Source organism: Carcharhinus amblyrhynchos, chromosome 11 (assembly GCF_965287045.1).
Source record: "Carcharhinus amblyrhynchos chromosome 11, sCarAmb.v2.hapA, whole genome shotgun sequence".
Taxonomy (NCBI): domain Eukaryota; kingdom Metazoa; phylum Chordata; class Chondrichthyes; order Carcharhiniformes; family Carcharhinidae; genus Carcharhinus; species Carcharhinus amblyrhynchos.
In genome coordinates this window covers 70684929-70704554 of record NC_137334.1, presented here as the reverse complement: position 1 = coordinate 70704554, position 19626 = coordinate 70684929, and the positions used below count along the sequence as shown (strand labels likewise).

Genomic DNA, 19626 nt, shown 5'->3' with positions numbered 1-19626 from the left:
TGGGCAAATACTAGTTACTTATTACCTAGTTAGTGAAGACAAAACCATTTCATACAATCATACAGCTTAGAAGGTAGCCATGTAGCCCATCACACTTGTGACAACATTTTCAAGTTGCAGTCCACTTAGTAATACACATTTACTTTTCCCTGCGTAGGGTTAAGAAAATTGGCAAATTGGTAATTGGAAAACCTAAAGACACTAGGGACAGTACACTTTGGGTGGCTGTAAAGGTGACAGCTGAATTGAAATTTTCTGTGGTCAGATAATTCCAAGCAGGACCGGGTGACATACCCTACGTTTCTCAAACTTCATCACTGCAAAAATAAGCTAAGCCTCTGAGCTGTTCCAGCTGCATCTGGGAGGTCACAGAGGCCAAAGATGTAAAGTGAGGAGGTTATCTTATTTGCTCTAAGCATGAAGAAGTGGGATGTGAGGAAGCATGATTTTTCCAGGCTAGCAGATTCTATAACAACATTCAAGAGGCATCTAGATAGATACATGAACAGACATAGAATAGAGGGATATGGACCACATAGAGGCAAGAAAATATTAGGAACATAAGAACATAAGAACATAAGAAATAGGAGCAGGAGTAGGCCATCTAGCCCTTCGAGCCTGCCCCGCCATTCAATAAGATCATGGCTGATCTGTCGTGGCTCAGTTCCACTTTCCCGCCCTCTCCCCATAACCCTTAATCCCTTCTCTTATCAAAAACCCATCAACCCGCTTCTTAAAAATATTTAGCGAGGCAGCCTCCACCACTTCAACGGGCAGAGAATTCCAGAGATTCACCACCCTTTGAGTGAAGAAGTTCCTCCTCAACTCCGTTCTAAACCGCCTCCCCTTTATCTTGAGGCTGTGCCCCCTAGTCCTACTGTCTTTTTTGAGCGGGAAGAGTCTCTCCACCTCTATCCTATCCATCCCATTCATCATCTTATACGTCTCAATGAGATCTCCCCTCATTCTTCTAAACTCTAACGAGTACAAGCCTAGTTTATTCAGCCTCTCCTCATAGCTCAATCCCCTCAACTCCGGTATCAGCCTAGTAAACCTCCTCTGCACTCCCTCCAGGGCCAAAATATCCTTGCGCAGGTGCGGCGCCCAAAACTGCACACAGTACTCCAGCTGCGGCCTCACCAATGCCCTATACAGCTGCAGCAAGACCTCCCTACTTTTATATTCAATCCCCCTCGCTATGAAGGCCAGCATCCCATTCGCCTTCCTGACCACCTGCTGCACCTGCAAGCTGGGTTTTAAAGGCATCTGTGTTGGCAGAAACTTGGTAGACTGAAGGGCCTGTTCCTGTGCTGTGCCATTCTTTGTTCAAAAGGGTTCCAACCAGAGGAGGAAGTAGAGCTTTAAATTCTTTCAAGATAATTATGAAGAGTTCATATGTAGTATCTACCTTTAATGCCCAAATCTAACAGGCACAGCTAATTTATCCCCTCAAATTCAATATAGGTCGGCCAGGCTGCCCAGGCTTATGTTCTGAAATTTCTGCCTGTGTGTCCCAAGGGCCAACTGATATGCATTCAGCATAGCCTTTTTTACTGCATCATAATCCATAAACAGCTCTTCTGAAAGTGAAGCATAATTTTAATGAGCCCTACCCCCCACCCTACTCTTCAGAAACAATGCCCACTTCATTTGTTAAGCTACCCTATCAAACAAAATAAAGAGTGCCTCTACATCCCTTTCCTCAAACATTGGAAGGGCTTGTACTAATTGAAATATCTCCCCACTGGACTTTGGGCTGGAGGTCTTTTTTTCTCATCATCAGAATTTTCCTCAGGCTTCTTGCTTTAATGGCAGCATTTTAAACTGGTATCCCCTTTGTTGTTCCTTCTCTCTTGTCCTTTCTGTTCCCTTTCATCCCTTGTTAACTTCTCTTTCTTGAAGTCAGGTTTCCATGTTTCAATTTATTTTCCTCTATCCAATTCAAGTTTTTTTCAGTTACTTTATATGTTAAAGCTGTTTTATTGGTAACTGAATCCAGGCTAACTCCACTTACTCAGCCCCTTGAGAACATCCCTCCTGTATCCATTCCAATATTAAATGCTGCACTATTACCTCAGCAATGTCTGCTTTCTTCACCCCTACAGGTAATTCTCACTCCAGTCTATTGGCTAATTCATTAGCTTTCTCTTGGTTGCTTTTTGTAAACCAGTCAGGGTTAAATCTTTTGTCTCCGAAAAGATTTAGCAACTCCTAACGCAATTTTAAATTTCAACCTGTATGATACATTTCACAGCAAATCTTGATCCTATGCACAGTACCACCATGTACAGTAAGTACACCCGACTTACCTGATGAAGGAGCAGCGTTCCGAAAGTTCGTGCTACCACATAAACCTTTTGGGTTTTAACCGGGTGTTGTGGGACTACTTACTGTGTCTACGCCAATCCAACACCATCAACTCCACATCATATCTCCATGTATTCATTTAAGGATTTACAGATCCCAATTTATCATGAAAATTCTGGATGAGCCCCCACTTGTTACGATCGCAGCTGATGTCATTACTAGAAAGGTCAGATCCCAGGGTGGAACCTGGGTCGAGAGACCCAAAATGTTTTACATTTTGTTTAGGAATGTGGCATCTGGCAATTGAACAGGGTCACAGGTGTCAGCTGATGAACTTTTAACAAAAGAATAAAACATTTATTAACCAAGAAGAAAAGAGCTATATTACATTATTCCTTCATCCACACCACGCCCTTACAGATATATACAGATTCGTAAGGATAACACAAGTTACAAAATCTATCTACAGTGTTCACATTAAGTAAGTAAGCAAATGGGTAAGCTGTGATCAGACATGCCACAACTCCAAGAACAAGTGATAGATGCCACCAAACAAACTTCTGTGAACCTCCCATTAATGCCCCATCGACCCTGGTCGCTTGTCACGTCGTAAACCAACCAGTCTAACTGAAGGTCAGTCTCTCACACGAGGGTTTTCAATCTCCCCTCTCAAATAGTTTTTAAGGGGGCTGAATTAGGAGAAATTTGGAGACATAGAGTCATAGAGAGGTTTACAGCATGGAAACAGGCCCTTTGCCTCAACTTGTCCATGCCGCCATTTTTTTTAACCCCTAAGCAAGTCCCAATTGCCCGCATTTGACCTACATCCATCTATACCCATCTTACCCATGTAACTGTCTACATGCTTTTTAAAAGACAAACCTCTACTACTACCTCTGGCAGCTTGCTCCAGACACTCACCACCCTCTGTGTGAAAAAAATTGCCCCTCTGGACCGTTTTGTATCCCCTCTCACCTTAAACCGATACCGTCTAGTTTTAGATTCTGCTACCTTTGGGAAAAGATATTGACTATATAGCTGATCTGTGCCCCTCATTATTTTATAGGCCTCTATAAGATCACCCCTCAGCCTCCAATGCTCCAGAGAAAAAGTCCCAGTCTAACCAGTCTCTTCTTACAACTCAAACCATCAAGTTCTGTTAGCATCCTAGTAAATATCTTTTGCAGTGTTTCTAGTTTAATAAGATCCTTTCTATAATAGGGTGATCAGAATTGTACACAGTATTCCAAGTGTGGTCTTACCAATGTCTTGTACAACTTCAACAAGACGTCCAAACTCCTGTATTCAGTGTTACAACCGATGAAACCAAGCATGCTGAATGCCTTCTTCTCCACACTGTCCACTTGTGATTCCACTCTCAAGGAGTTATGAGCCTGTATCCTTAGATTTCTTTGTTCTCTAACTCTCCCTGGTATCCTACCATTAACTGAGTAAGTCCTGCCCTGGTTCAATTTACCAAAACGTGTCACCTCTCATTTATCTAAATTAAACTCCATCTGCCATTCGTCAGCCCATTGGCCCAGTTGATCAAGATCCCATTGCAATATGAGATAACTTTCTTCCCTGTCCACTATGCCACCAATCTTAATGTCATCTGCAGACTTAATAACCATGCCTCCTATATTCTGATCAAAATCATTAATATAAATGATAAATAGCAGTAGACCCAACACTGATCCCTGAGGCACATCACTGGTCACAGGCCTCCAGTTTGAGAAGCAACCCTCTACAACTACCTGTCATCTGGCTTCTGTCATCAAGCCAATTTTGTACCCATTTAGCTACTTCACCCTGGATCCCGCAAGATTTAACCTTACGCAACCATGCGGTACCTTGTCAAAGGCCTTGCTAAAGTCCATGTAGACAACATCAACTGCACTGCCCTCATCTACTTTCTTGGTTACCCCATTCAAAACATTCAAATTTGTGAGAGATGATTCTCCACTCACAAAGCCATGCTGACTGTCCCTGATCAGGCATCTCTAAATGCCTGTGGATCCTGTCTCTCAAAATACCTTCCAAAAACCTACACACCACAAATGTGAGCCTCACCGGCCTATTTCCCAGGTTTTCTTCTGCAGCCCTTCTTAAACAAAGGCGTAACATTTGCCACCCTCCAATCATCAGGCACCTCACCTGTGATTGTTGATGATTCAAATATCTCAGCTAGGAGATGGGCAATTTGCTCCCTAGACTTCCACAGTGTCCTGGGATACACTTCATCAGGTCTTGGGGATTTATCAACCTTGATGTGCTTTAAGACTTCCAACACCTCCTTCTCTGTAATATGTACACTCCTCAAGACATTACTATTTATTTTCCCAAGTTCCCTAACATCCATGCTTTTCTCAAGAATAAATAGTGATGAGAAATATTCATTTTGGATCTCATTCATCTGTTGTGGGTCCACACATAGATGACCTTGTTGATCCTTAAGAGGCCCTACTCTTTCCCTAGTTACTTTTTTGGCCTTTATGTATTTATAGAAGGTCTTTGGATTCTCCTTTGCCTTATCTGCCAAAACAATCTCATGTCCCCTTTTTGCCCTCCTGATTTCTCTCTCAATTCTATTCCTACACCCCCTATACTCTTCAAGGGGTTCACTTGGATGGAGAGAAATTTGTTGAATGTATTCAGGAGGAATTTCTTATTCAGGATGTGGATGGCCCGACCAGAGAGGGGGAAAAACTTGACCTCCTCTTGGGAAATAAGGAAGGACAGATGGCAGAAGTGTTAGTGAGGAATCATTTTGGGACCAGTGACCATAATTCTATTAGTTTTAAGATAGCTATGGAGAATGATAGGTCTGGCCCAAAAGTTAAAATTCTAGCCTGCTGCATATACATGTCATGTGCGTGCATCCTTCTTCTCCTTGACCAGGGCCTCAATATCCTGAATCATCCATAGTTCCCTTCTTTAACCAGCCTTGGCCTCCACTCTAAGAGGAATGTGCTTATCTTGAACCCTTTTTGAAAAGGATTTTTGAAAGCCTCCCACTTACTAGACATCTTTTTGCTTTCCCACAGACCCAATTAACTTTTGAACATTCCTGCCTGATACCATGAAAATTGGCCTTGCCCCAATTTAGAATTTTAACTTTTGGGCCAGAGGTAGCATTCTCCATAGCTATCTTAAAACTAATAGAATTATGGTCACTGGTCCCAAAGTGATCCCTCAGTAATATTTCTGTCACCTGCCCTTCCTTATTTCCCAAGAGGAGGTCAAGTTTTGCCCCTCTCTGGTCAGGCCATCCAAACACTGAATGAGAAATTCCTCCTGAATACACTCAACAAATTTCCCTCCATCCAACTTCTAATACTATGGCTGTCCCAGTCAATGTTAAGAAAGTTAAAATGCTCCACTATTACCACCCTATTTTTCTTGGATCTATCTATAATCTCCTTACATATTTGCTCCTCAATTTCCTGCTGACTATTTGAGGGCCTATAGTACAAACCTATCAAAGTGATTTCCCCCTTCTTACTTCTCAGTTCTACCCAAATCGCCTCAATGGCTGAACCCTCGGATATATCTGCTCTCAGTGCTGCCATGATGTTTTCCCTAATCACAAGTGCAACTCCCCTCTTCTCACCTCCTGTTCTATCTTTCCTATAGCCTCTGTACCCTGGAACATTGAGCTGCCAGTGCTGTCCCTCTCTAAGCCATGTTTCAGTAACTGCTATAATATCCCAGTCCCATGAACCCGTCCATGCCCTGAGTTCATCTGCCTTGCCCATCAGGCCTCTTGCATTGAAATAAATGCAGTTTAATCTGGACTTCCCTTGCTCTCTGCTCTGCTTTTGCCTTATCTGTCTGACACGAGGATTACTGACATTGCCTTTACTACCTAATGTACTCTCTTTAACTCTGTGCTGTCCCCAACCTTCTTTTCTGTCTCCCTACTGCTTTGGTTCCCACCCTCCTGCCAAGCTAGTTTAAACCCTCCTAAGTGGCTTTGGCAAATCTCCCCGCCAGGATATTAGTCCCGCCCTTGTCTCCATTTTATCAAACTCATCAGTACAACAAACACCGTTATCAGCAAGCATCAATGCTCCAGCTTCAATGACAAATTCATGTGACTCTTCGTCTCTGACAATTGCAGCCATCAGACTTGCAGCAATGCTAGCTTTGCCACTTGTGTACAAAGCCCGAGGGCTGAATTCTTCCACATGCTGAAGGAACTGCCTTTTAGCTGTGCTTGGATCTCCAACAATACAAACAGTAATATCATCACTTAGAGAAGTACCCTCCAGGGTAGTTTTAGGAACTCCTCCAAAAAGCACCAGCAAGACTTTACATTTAACTTCATCATTACCATGAATGGTAGGAAAATCTTGTACAAAAAGATTATGATACAGAGTCTTATCCTGACTCACCTCAAACACCTTCTCCCATTTCTGAATGGTCATTTGACTTTTAATACTTACTGCTGTCTGTTCTTCTGGTGTAACCCATCTCTCTTGAACGGGTCATCCCTTCCCCAGAAGAGATCCCAATGATCCAAAAATCTAAATCTCTGTCCCCTGCACCAACTCTCAAGCCATGAATTCATCTGCCTAATCTTCCCGTTCCTATTCCTATTCTCATGAGCATGTGGCCCCAGTGGTAGTCCAGAAATTACTACCTTTGAGGTCCTGCACTTTAGCCTGCTGCCTAACTCTCTATATTCACACCTCAGGACCTCATACCTTTTCCTACCTATGTCGTTGGTACCAATATGTACAATGACCTCTGGCTGCTCACCCTCCCCCTTAAAAATATCCTGCAATTGCTCAGAGACATTCTTGACCCTAGCCCCCCCCCCCCCCCCCCCCCCATCATTCACCTGTGGCCTGCTTATCTCAGCAGTCATGGGTCTCATGTGGATTTAGTACCAGCAGCCCACTTCTTAGTTAAATTAATTTGACTGTCCTTTTTGAACAAAGGGGAATGGGGCTCTTGCTGATGCACGACACACTCATTCCCTCCATTAGATACCAATATTTGTTATGTTACCATTCTGTGAAAGTACGTTTGCTATCTTCAGTAACTGAAAGGTTAATTACATGTCATAATCGTTAGGGAACCGGTATGATCTTTTTTGCAAACATAACAATGGAATGTTTACCAAACCCCATACTTTTGTATCCTATTCACCAACAGTAATTACATGCATTAAAGTAAAAGCCCATCTAAATTAAATTCGTAAAAAAAGGTTGGAAAACTAAGTATCAACGCTCAATGTTATTACCATTTATTAAGACTGGTTTCCCATCCATGCTTTTAGTGGACTATTCCACAGATCATATTATGAGCTTCATTATTTCCCACATTAGTTAACCAACTAATGAAATCACCTGGTCGTGTTATCACAGGGAAATAGCATTACTCAAACAAACACAGAAAAAGATTTAGTGAGTGTTGGCTACCATCATATTGGAGTTCATGAATGCAGAATGAGTCTCATTAGATTGGAGGCAGTATAATATCATGGAATAGAATCCCTACAGTGCAAAATAGGCCATTTGGTCCATCGAGTCTGCACTGACTCTCCTGCAGAGTATTTTACCCAGACCCACCCCATCCTATCACTGTAATCCCATACATTTATCATGGCTAATCCCGTCTAACCTACACATCTTGGGACACTAAGGGGCAATTTAGCATGGCTAATCCAATCTAACCTGCACATCTTTGGAAGCATAATTTAAAAGATAATACAACAAAGGTGATTCCAGCCAATTAGCACACTTCAACGGCAGGTAAAATAATAAGGCAGAGCTTTCAAGTTTGGAATGGGCATAAGCGACACAGAGATTTGAATCTGCCACGTTTAAAATATCTGATTGTCCGTTCCATTGAAGTTATTGGCTCCAGCCTGTAATTACACTTGCAGAAGCTGAACATTTCACCAGGAGAATCGTTAGCAGCAGTTAACATGCCAATTACTTGGATCGGAACCTTTTATTTCATAACAGCGTGGCTTTAGAAAGTGAAAGCCTGTTTGACAAACCTCAAAGGTTCACTTTGAGAAAGTGGCATCCCAAGTGGCTTGTGCAAGGCCGAATGATGTACTTGGACTTCCAGAAAGCTTTGACAACCCACCCCCCCCACCCCCAATTCTAACTTCAAGTCATGCTAATTCCAAGGAATAATAACAACTTGCATTTATATGGCACCTCTAAAATAATAAAATGGTCTAATGCGCTTCCCAGAAGCATTAACCAGAAAAAAAATGGCACTGGACCACGTCAGGAGACATTAGGACAGATGACCAAAAACTTGGCTGAACAGATAATATTAAAGAATGTCAGAAAAGAGGACAGAAAGATAGAGAGGCAAAAAAACTGAAAAGGAAGGATATAATATGTGACAACAGAGTGCTGTTGGGCCATGGGAGTAGTGCTAAGTGAAACATTACAAAGATCACATGACTGGCACTTTGCTGCTTCTCAGCTATTGGAATGGATCCAAAATATATTGGTCAGATTCACAGACAACATTAACCTGAAGGAGCATAAGGTGGTGGCTGAGCCTGCAGCAGACAGGGAGCTGGAAAGTCAGCGAGATAAAACATACAAGTGGGCGCGGCGGCGGGGCTGTGGCAGATGAAATTCAGTGCCGTTAAATGTAATTTATTGCACAATGGAAGAAAAAATTGGCAGTACATTTGTTCTATTTATGGTGTTGAAATAGCGAGGGAAGAAGTTGAAAGTGATTTAGAGTTAGCAATAGACTTGACACTTGACATTCCCAGTCACTGTGGCAGAGCAATTGACGAAACAAATGGAATGCCGAACTACATTGTTAAATCAGCGTGGAGTCAAATTCAGAGATGTCACGTTAAAACTTTATAATACTCTGTCCAAACTTCAACTTAAATATTGGGCCCAGCCACCCAGACAAGGGAGAAACATTCAAACTCTGAAGGTCGTAAAAAAAAAACCTGAGGCTGAACCACAATGTCAGAGAACTGATTTATGAGGACTATCAGAGAAACTAAAGCTCTCTATAGCTTTCAAAAGTGGCAACTCAGAAGGAAGTTATTATGAAGAGGTTTATAAAAAGTAAGTCCAGAACATGACTTCCAATTAAACTAGACAAGGAGACTCAGGCTGAAACTGGTAAAAGTCAAATATAGGCTCAATGACAGAAAGGTTTTCTGTGCTTATGATGAACATGTGGGACAGTTTCAGCTGGATGGACCTTGTGGGGCATTTTGCCTGAACGATTACAAAGTTTCAAGCACGAGCTAAATTCAGTGCAAGTCAAGTTTCCACGACCTTTAGTTTTCAACTTTTCCTGGTGGGGTGGGGGGCTGGTGGCACAGTAGTTAGCGCTGCTGCCTCACTGTGTCAAGGACTGAGGTTCAGTTTCTTCCCCGGTCACTGTCTGTGTGGAGTTTGCACATTCTCCCCATGTCTGCATGGGTTTCCTCTCGGTCCTCCGGTTTTGTTCCACAGTGCAAAAATAAGAACATAAGAACATAAGAAATAGGAGCAGGAGTAGGCCATCTAGCCCTTCGAGCCTGCCCCGCCATTCAATAAGATCATGGCTGATCTGTCGTGGCTCAGTTCCACATTCCCGCCCTCTCCCCATAACCCTTAATCCCCTCGCTTATCAAAAACCCATCAACTCACGTCTTAAAAATATTTAGCGAGGCAGCCTCCACCACTTCAACGGGCAGAGAATTCCAGAGATTCACCACCCTTTGAGTGAAGAAGTTCCTCCTCAACTCCGTTCTAAACCGCCCCCCCCTTTATCTTGAGGCTGTGCCCCCTAGTCCTACTGTCCTTTCTGAGCGGGAAGAGTCTCTCCACCTCTATCCTATCCATCCCATTCATCATCTTATATGTCTCAATGAGATCTCCCCTCATTCTTCTAAACTCTAACGAGTACAAGCCTAGTTTATTCAGCCTCTCCTCATAGCTCAACCCCCTCAACTCTGGTATCAGCCTCGTAAACCTCCTCTGCACTCCCTCCAAGGCCAAAATATTCTTGCGTAAGTGAGGTGACCAAAACTGCACACAGTACTCCAGCTGCGGCCTCAGCAATGCCCTATACAGCAGCAGCAAGACCTCCCTATTTTTATATTCAATCCCCCTCGCTATGAAGGCCAGCATCCCATTAGCCTTCCTGACCACCTGCTGCACCTGCAGGCTGGGTTTTTGCGACTCATGCATAAGGACCCCGAGGTCCCTCTGCACTGTCGCCTGCTGCAGTTTTTCGCCATGTAATAGTCCTTCCTACTATTATTCCTACCAAAGTGGACCACCTCACACTTGCCAACATTAAAGTCCATTTGCCAGTTCCTGGCCCATTCGCCCAGCCTATCTAGATCCTTCTGCAGGCTCTCCACACCCTCCGCGCAATTTGCCGTTCCACCAATCTTGGTGTCATTAGCAAATTTTGACACCATACACTCGGTTCCCTCCTCCAGATCATCTATATAAATGGTAAATAGCTGAGGCCCCAGCACCGACCCCTGGGGCACTCCACTAGTCACCAACCGCCAATCCGAATAACACCCATTAACCCCCACTCTCTGCCTCCTATTTGACAACCAATCCTCAATCCACGCTAACACCCTACCCCCAACTCCATGCCCCCTTACCTTCTGCAATAACCTCTTGTGAGGTACCTTGTCAAACGCCTTCTGAAAATCAAGAAAGACCACATATGCGGGTTAGGTTGATTATCTATGCTAAATTGACCTTAGTGTCAGGGGATTAGTGGGGTAAATGTATGGGGTTACGGGAAAAGGGCCTGGATGGGATTGTGGTTGGTGTGGACTCAATGGGCTGAATTGCCTCCTTTTGTACTGTAGGGACTCTATAACCTTTGGTAATGGTTCAAATAAAGGAGTCAGAAGTCAACCTCATCCATTAAGCTGGTTACACCTTCTGTCCTGTATTTGGAGACATAATACTTGGAAGCATTGGTTTAAAAATGAATGGAACTTTCTTGATGATATATTGTCTCTTCCATGGTTGCTGCTTCTGCTTTCCAATTTATAATATCTTATCCATTTGCATACATTATTATATTACCACAGTGCGCCAATACAATCAAATACTAATACATAACATTCCATCCACTGCCCCCCCCACTTTATTTAAATATACACAAAGTGTGTTCAACGTGAAAATAGTCAATGAGCCAGTTATTATTAATAAACCAGCCGTTTTGGAGGTTGTTGGTCTTGAAACCCTTGACAGCGCACCTCTGCTATTTTCTTCTTCATCTTCATTGGTGTGAACCTGTGACCCTGTTGTCTTTCCTCTGACATCACGGTGGTTGCATTAACCGGCATAGACATGGAAACTGGAGGTTATCTCTGCGCCTGAATAGAGGGTGAGGTGTTGACTTTCTCAACAATGTCTGGTGGTGTTTAGGTTGTAGGAAATCCTGGTGAGATAAATCTGAACCTATATTTCCAACAAGCTCTAATCTTATCAGATCTGCTTCTCCAGTCAGGAACTGGTCTGCATGTCTCCTCTAGACAATGTCATCACTGGTCTGGACAGTGTAAGAGACAGGTCCAGTCCGAGCAAGGAATCCATTTCTTCTCTATGATGGTGATCTAAGCCAAAACTCATTGTCCTTAATGGAAAATTCTTGTTTTTGCCTTGCTTTTCCTGTCATTCCACTTTTGTTTATTGTTGCTGCCACGGTTTTTAGAGGTTTTAAAAGCCCAGATGTGGAATACAATTGTCTTTTTATCATGAGTAAGTCAGGAGAAGTCTTAGCCCAAGAATGTGTGGTATTCCAGCTGACAATTCAGCATAGTAAAAGCATGAACTTGTATAACACTTTCTAACAAAGAGCCATCTCAAGAGATGTTGTTGCAGACCTTTCCAGCAAGAATTTGTTAAAGCATTGGACAAGCTAACCTTGTTCCTTGGCTGCTTTCGAGGTGTGTGTCAGCGTTCGGACAGTGTTTTCTGCTAATGAATTAGCAGCAGGGTGATACTGTGCAGAATAATATATTGCATAAAAGAAAGAAACTAGAAGCTGGAGTAGGCCATTCAGCCCTTTGAGTCTACTCCACCATTCATTTGACCACGGCTGATTATCAAAATCAATACCCTGATCTCATCTCCTCCCCACATCCCTTGATCCCTTTAGCCCTAACAGCTATTTCTAATTTTTTTTTGAAATCACACGATGTCTTGGCCTCAACTACTTTCTGTGGTAATGAATTTCACAGAATCACCATTCTATGGGTGTAGAAATTTCTCCTCGCCTCAATTCTAAAAGATTTATCTCTTATCCTCAAACTATGACTCCTAGTTCTACACTCATTGAGAACATTCTTTCTGAATCTATCCTGTCTAATCCTGTTAGAATGTTATAATTTTCTATGAGATCCAATGAATACAATCCTATCTTAGTCTTTCCTCATACGACAGATCTGCCATTCCAAGAATCAGCCTGGTAAACCTTCACTGTCCTCCCACTGTAGCAAGGACATCCTCAGGTAGGAACCAAAACTGCTCACAATATTCCAGGTGTGGCCTCACCAACATCCTGTACAAAACTTCCTGAGCCTTATACTCAAATCCTCTTGCTACGAAGGCCAACTTACCATTTGCCTTTGTTATTGCCTGTGTGCTTACTTTCCTCATAAAACCATACCCATCATTTCTGAGACATAGGATTTCCCCAAGTGTATTTTCTCACTTGCCTAGGTGTGACAAGTGTGTTGTTTATTTGTTCAAAGTAGAAATTATTCCCCTTCTTGCAGTCCAAAGAACTGCCTGGTATTGGACATCCTGAAAGCCCATCCATGTTATACTGTAAACTAGACTGGCAAGATTTAATAGTGTATGCAGACAATCTTTGCATTCTACTTGCTGCAAGTGATGGAATTCCCACATGTTGCCCAAAAATGATAGTAAGTGATAAACTCTCTCCCATACAAGATCTGATAGAATTTCTTTACACCCAGAATGAGTCTGATGTTTCCTGTTAAATTTGAGCATAGTTGCCCTCAGCTTTACTCAAGGTTTGAGAAGCCAAAGTAATGGGTCTTTCTTCATCTTATGGCATGGGGTGGGAGACCACCACTTCTATACCATAAGGGGATACATCACAAACTCAATGTAGGATAAGGTAAAACCAAGTGCATGAGAACTTCAGGGTTAAGTGACACTTTTTTGGCTTGCATGAAAGTGTGATTGCATTGACCTGACCACTTCCACGTCTTTCTCTGGCACAAGAGGTTATGTAATTGTTTCAGAATTGTTGCCAAGTTTGGGACAAATCTTCCATAATAATTCAACAGTCTCAGGAAGGAACGTAACTGGATTATATTCTGGAGTGCAGACACCTTTGTGATGACATTAAAATTAGAAGAAGATTTGTGAAGGCCTGTGGCATGAATCACTTGTCCCAAACATTCAATGGAGGTTTGTCCTTATGGACTCTCAGACTGTAGCTTTCCAATCTCTGGAGAGTGACATCCAAATTTCAAAGCCGCTCATCTTCATCTTTTCCAGTCACTAGGATGCCATATAGACAGTACTGGACTCCACTTAATCCACTCAGGATCTGATCCAATGGCCTCTGAAACAATGCAGGAGCAGATGTGACACCTAAGGTATTGGAACAAGCCTTGATGTGTCACAATTTATTGATCACAATGTGATCAACACTCCTCTCCCCCTTGGTTTAATTTTTGGAATCTAAAACCCATACAAGCACCAGGGGTTTCGGTAAAAAATGTGCTTGCACAATATCCACAGTTTACTTATATGTTTTAGTGCTTGGTTTATGAGGCTGCATTAAGCCGGGGCGGGGTTTAAAAGTTTTTCTTCCCAACATGCTCAGGAAAGTGGGCACCATTATATCTTCAGCTATTCTGTTTGCCTCACAAAATAGTCAAAATGATCAGTATAACAGCTTCATCGCTTCTTATTTTCATCAAAAGTTCAAATGAGGCCAAAAATTCTTGTAATTTTTCACTTAAGGAGTGAAAAGTGTATGCATACTTCACAACCATGCTTCCAGCAGCTACCTCAGTTTTCCTTACACACAAGGTACTAATTTGAGCTTCAGCCTGTCTTTCGTTAAAGTCAACTCTGGAATGTGTCTGCAGAGAATCTTTTATTCAATTCAACAATAGTCCACTATCTGTCTGTGGCACATGTGAAAAGTTTTCTTTTCTTGACTTTTTTCGCCAAAACATCCTCTTCAAATGGCTCAGCAAGCAATTGCTCATCGTCCTCTTTGCCAGATTTTGTTACATTTTTGGAGACATGGCACTTGGAAGCACTGGGGTAAAAATGAACAGAACTTTAATAGTGGCGTGTTATCTCTTCTATGGCTGCTGCTTCAGACTCTGTTTTCCACTCTACATCTTTTGACCTCACTCCATTTGCATATATTATTATATTACTATGTAACACCTTCAGATTGAATTAATCACCATGGTAGTTTACACTAATCGCACTTGTTCACAGGCCTTCAACCAGGCTCTCAAAGTAAGCCTTTTTTAGGTGATAGAACACTAATAGATCCATTTTATATATTATACGAATAACCAACTCACCAGGAAACTGACTACTGTACATTAATAATACTAGCTAATCATTCAGTACTTGTCATAGAATCATAGGATTCCTACAGTGCAGAAGGAGACCATTTGACCTATCGAGACTGCACTGACAACAATCCCAGCCAGGCCCAATCCCCATAATCCCATTTATTTACCCTATTAATCCCTCTGACACTAAGAGGCAATTTAGTCTGGCCAATCCGCCTGACCTGCATATCACTGGATTGTGGGAGGAAACTGAAGCACCTGGAAGAGACCCATGCAGACACGAGGAGAATGTTCTGATCCCACACAGACTATAACCTGAAGCCGGGTCCCTGGTGCTGTGAGGCAGTAGTACTAACCACTGTGCCACCATGCCGTCCATTATTGAAAGACATTTTCAATTATTTAAAGTCTGGGTACACACGTGGTGGACACGGGTGATGGTGGAATATTTTTAAATAATTATATTCCGAAATATAATGGAAGTTTTTTTTATGTTTGGCAATATGCAAATGAACTTTCGGAGGAGATTGAGCACAAAATTCAATTCTGTTGACGAGGAGTCTTTGGAGTACAGTTTGTTCCCGGGTTGCTTTTTGGCAAGGCAGAAAAGCTACCCCAAGTTGTAGGTTTCTGGACAGGGATATGGAGGCATAAACCCTGACAGATATTATGAGTGTTGTTTTCTTTCCCGGATTGTTAAACTATGACAATCTTGACAAGAACAACACTATTCTGAAGATTTTCAACTTACCAGCACTATAATTTATTAGGAAATGTTAAATACCTTTGGGAGTTTTAGCAATTCCATTGAAGATCAAGAACTATGAATTTTGATTTACTTTGATTTTTTATCGTCACATATTAGTGTACAACAAAAAGTATTGTTTCTTGCATGCTATACAGACGAAACATACCATTCATAGAGAAGGAAAGGATAGAATGCAGAATGTAGTGTTACAGTCATAGCTAGGGGTGTAGAGAAAGATCTACTTAATGCAAGGTAAATCCACTCAAAAGTCTGACAGCAGTAGGGAAGAAGCTGTTCTTGAGTCGATTGGTATGTGTCCTCAGACTTCTGTATCTTTTTTCCAACAGAAGAAGTTGGGACAGAGAATGTCTGGGGTGCAAGGTGTCCTTAATTATGCTGGCTGCTTTTCCAAGGCAGAGGGAAGTGTAGATGGAGTCAATAGTTGGGAGTGATGGATTGGGCTTCATTCACAACCCTTTGTAGTTTCTTGCAGTCTTGCACACAGCAGGAGCCAGATCAAGCTGTGAGACAAGCAGAAAGAATGCTTTCTCTGGTGCATCTGTAAAAGTTGGTGAGAGTCACAGCTGACATGCCAAATTTCCTTAGCCTCAAGAGAAAGTAGAGGTGTTGGTGGGCCTTCTTAACTACAGTGTCAGCATGGAGAATGAGGACAGGTTAGTGGTGATCTGGACACCCAAAAACTTGAAGCTCTTGACCCTTTCTACTTCATTCCCATTGATGTAGATAGGGGCATGTCCTCCACTACACTTCCTGAAGGTGATGAAGTCTGATGGACTTTAACAGATGTAATAAAATAATAATTTGCATATCCCATCACCTCATTGCATTATGAATGAAGCTTAAATATAATAAAATGTTAAAATTAAATATGTGATTCTTTGTAGTCTCTGCTGTACAAACATGTTTCTTGTAGAAAATTGCAATATGTAAGTTATTCTGTGCAGAGCTTTCATATATGTTTTGTGAATGGCTTGATCTATTTCACCATGTACAGACTACTATTTGCTACTGGGTTGACATGACTAACTGTTCTTGCCACCTTTGCTTGATCAGAAATAAAAGACCACATCTTACCTTCATTATTACTTCTGAACTTACAACAGATGATTAACAACATGATTTTGTCATCTTTGACTCCATTGTAATTAGCCATATGCCATTGGTAACAAGCATTATTAAATTAAATCTTGCATGTGATTTATATTAACAGAAAGATTGTGTAATTAAATGTAAGGAAGATCAGTTCCAGTGTAAGCACGGCCACTGTATTCCTGTCAGATGGCATTGCGACGGAGAGACTGACTGTCTAGATGGCAGTGATGAAGAAAGCTGTGAACAAGGTAACTAGAAAGGCTTAATTTTGCTTCACATTAATTCATTTAATTTTCAGATTGCATTGGAATGGCATGTGTCTACATAGAATATACGTCTATATTAGTCAAACTTGTTTATTGCCAGGATTTTGCGACTATGCATTGACATATGTTCTGTAAATTCTGTTGCCATATGGTCAGTCCTTGGGTGATAGCTTTCTGTCAAAGCTTTGAATGCCTTCAAAGCCAGCTGTTTCTCATTGCCTGCTACTTACATGAGGGAGCTTGAATTCCTCAGTGAGTTTAGCATTGTTTAAGGTGGTCAAATTAACTTCTAGCAAACACAACCATCGTAAGGGACGTCTTGAGGTTTACATGAGTAGCAAACAAACTAACATAATATGAATATATTTTATTGAAGGCATTACCTCACTTATTTGAACAGGCCAATACCTTTGTTGAAATGACTGGCAGGAAGTTTCCATACAAATGCAATAGCGCATCCGTTGCTACCCTTACAAATCAATGTCAACAAGGTAACGATGTGGAGGATTGATGACTTTGTTAAATAGTACGCACAAGAATTTGATGCACATCTGTTAACCAGTGCGCTGAAAAGAGTCCACCGAGGAAATTTGGCAAGCATTTTATTGCATTTCATTTGGAGTGAACAATGAAATATAATCATAAAATGAGCTGACAACGACTGGAGGACAGATGAGTTGGTGCTATTTCTTATCCAAGCAATTTTACAGAATCACACTTCAGACTAGCCAAATGAGCAAATTGAAGACTAGTCTGCACTTCCGTATCTTTGTTATCCAGACTGGAGACTGAAGTGACAATGCAAAAAAAAAAGCTAGGAAGAACAACAGAACCATTCATGATGTTGAAAAGAATGGACTTGACCTTATACTCTTTAAGCAGTTTACACACCCTGTTTTAAGAAATAAAATTAGTAACATGTCATCATGATTATTTGTGGGTGGGATTTTCTGGCCCTTCCCACCAGAGTCGCACTTGCCACAGGTTCCCTGGTGGTGGGATGGGTGAACCATGCAAAAAGCCATGGCGGCAGACTGGAAGATCTCCACAGGGGCCAAAGACTAGCAGGCACTTCCATGCATCGGCCACCTTTCTTCTTATGTGTGACAGAGGTCTTAGTTTTAGAGGATGATGTCAAAAGGAGCCTTGGCAAGTTGCTGCAGTGCATTATTGGTAGAGCCTCATTGGTAGAGGGAGCGAATGTCACCGGGCGGCACGATGGCAGAGTGGTTAGCAGTGCCTGAGTTCAATTCCGGCCTTGGGTCACTGTCAGTGTGGAGTTTACACATTCTCACTGTGTCTGTGTGGGTTTTCTCTGAGTGCTCTGGTTTCCTCTCCCAGGCCAAAGATGTGCGGGTTAGGTTGATTGGCCATGCTAAATTGGCCCTAGTGTCAAGGGGAATAGCAGGGTAAATGTGTGGGGTTATGGGAATAGGGACCAGGTAGGATTGTGATCGGTAGAGACTTGATGGGCCAAATGGCCTCGTTCTGCACTGTAGGGATTCTGTGATAATCTATGATTACACTGCTGGACGGAAGCAAGCAACTTTATCCTGAATGATATCAAGCTTCTTGAGCTTGTTGTTGCAGCTGCATTTATTCATTCAAGTTTAGAGTATTCCAATAAATCCAGACTTGTGCCTTGTAGATCATGGGCAGGCTTTGGGGGAGTCAGGAGGTGAGTTGCTCACAGAATTTCCAGCCTTCTGACCTGCTCTTGTAGCCACATAATTTGTATGGTTGTTACAGTTCAATGATAAGCGCTAGGATATTGATAGTGGAGGATTCAGCAGTGGGATTTTCATTCTCTTGTTGGAGAAGGTCATTGCTTCGCATTTGCCTGACTGTCCTGTATGCCTTGTTGCAACTCAACAGTCTGCTTCAGTATCTGAGGAGCTGCACAATTAACTAAATGCAATGATGACCTTATGCTGGAGTTGAGATGGGAGTGGCGGGGAAGGGGGTGGCATGAGGGTTTTGTGGAGGTCAGAATCTGTGAAGAAGCAACTGAAGATGGTTGGGCCTCATGTTTGGGAGATCAAGGTTCCCCCACCTTAAAGTTTAGAGCGCAGCTAACCAATCTTTCAAAATTTAACAAGGCTTTCATCAAAATGTCTCCCAGGAAGGCACTACAGTGTGTGACTGGAAATGTTTAGAAACAAATGCCAAAAATCTATGAAAATATAATTGAAGGAATCATTAGGGGTAGACAGGCAAGTGAGAAGTTAAAATTGGACTGATAGCCTACTTGCTGATCGTAATCTCACTTCCTGCAGAATTAAATTTCATCTGCTCTTCTGGCCAAGCAGCAAAGACAGCCAATGGAAACTGCTGTGTCTCTCATTATACTTTAAGATGAGGCTACAATAATGTAATCGGGTCTCAACCATTATGTTAACCAGTGGCTTAAGCAACAAAGCCATTGCAGTTTTCTCTATAAGATGACGCTAGCAAGCCCAAGTCTTCCGAAGTTTTGCTCCAATCTGTTGGCCAGCTTATTCTTTCAGTTGGTTATGAGTAAAGAAGTGATAGTGCATGTATAAATGTGCCAAGGAGTTCAAATCTCCTTGGCCTCATATTCCAGACATCAAGGGGGGTTCTGAACTCACCTACACCTCTATACACCTGACTCCCAGCCCAAGCTA

The 19626-nt window shown here is 42.1% G+C and overlaps 1 protein-coding gene across 1 annotated transcript in view; it reads left to right on the top strand.

The window, feature by feature from the left end:
- Window positions 1-19626, top strand: part of LOC145350212 (low-density lipoprotein receptor-related protein 1-like) — a 1564930-nt gene that overhangs the window by 1453321 nt on the left and 91983 nt on the right. Inside the window, exon 70 of the mRNA XM_080199274.1 lies at window positions 16834-16963. Coding sequence (XP_080055400.1) covers window positions 16834-16963 — 130 coding nt within the window. The remainder of the gene's footprint in view (window positions 1-16833; window positions 16964-19626) is intronic.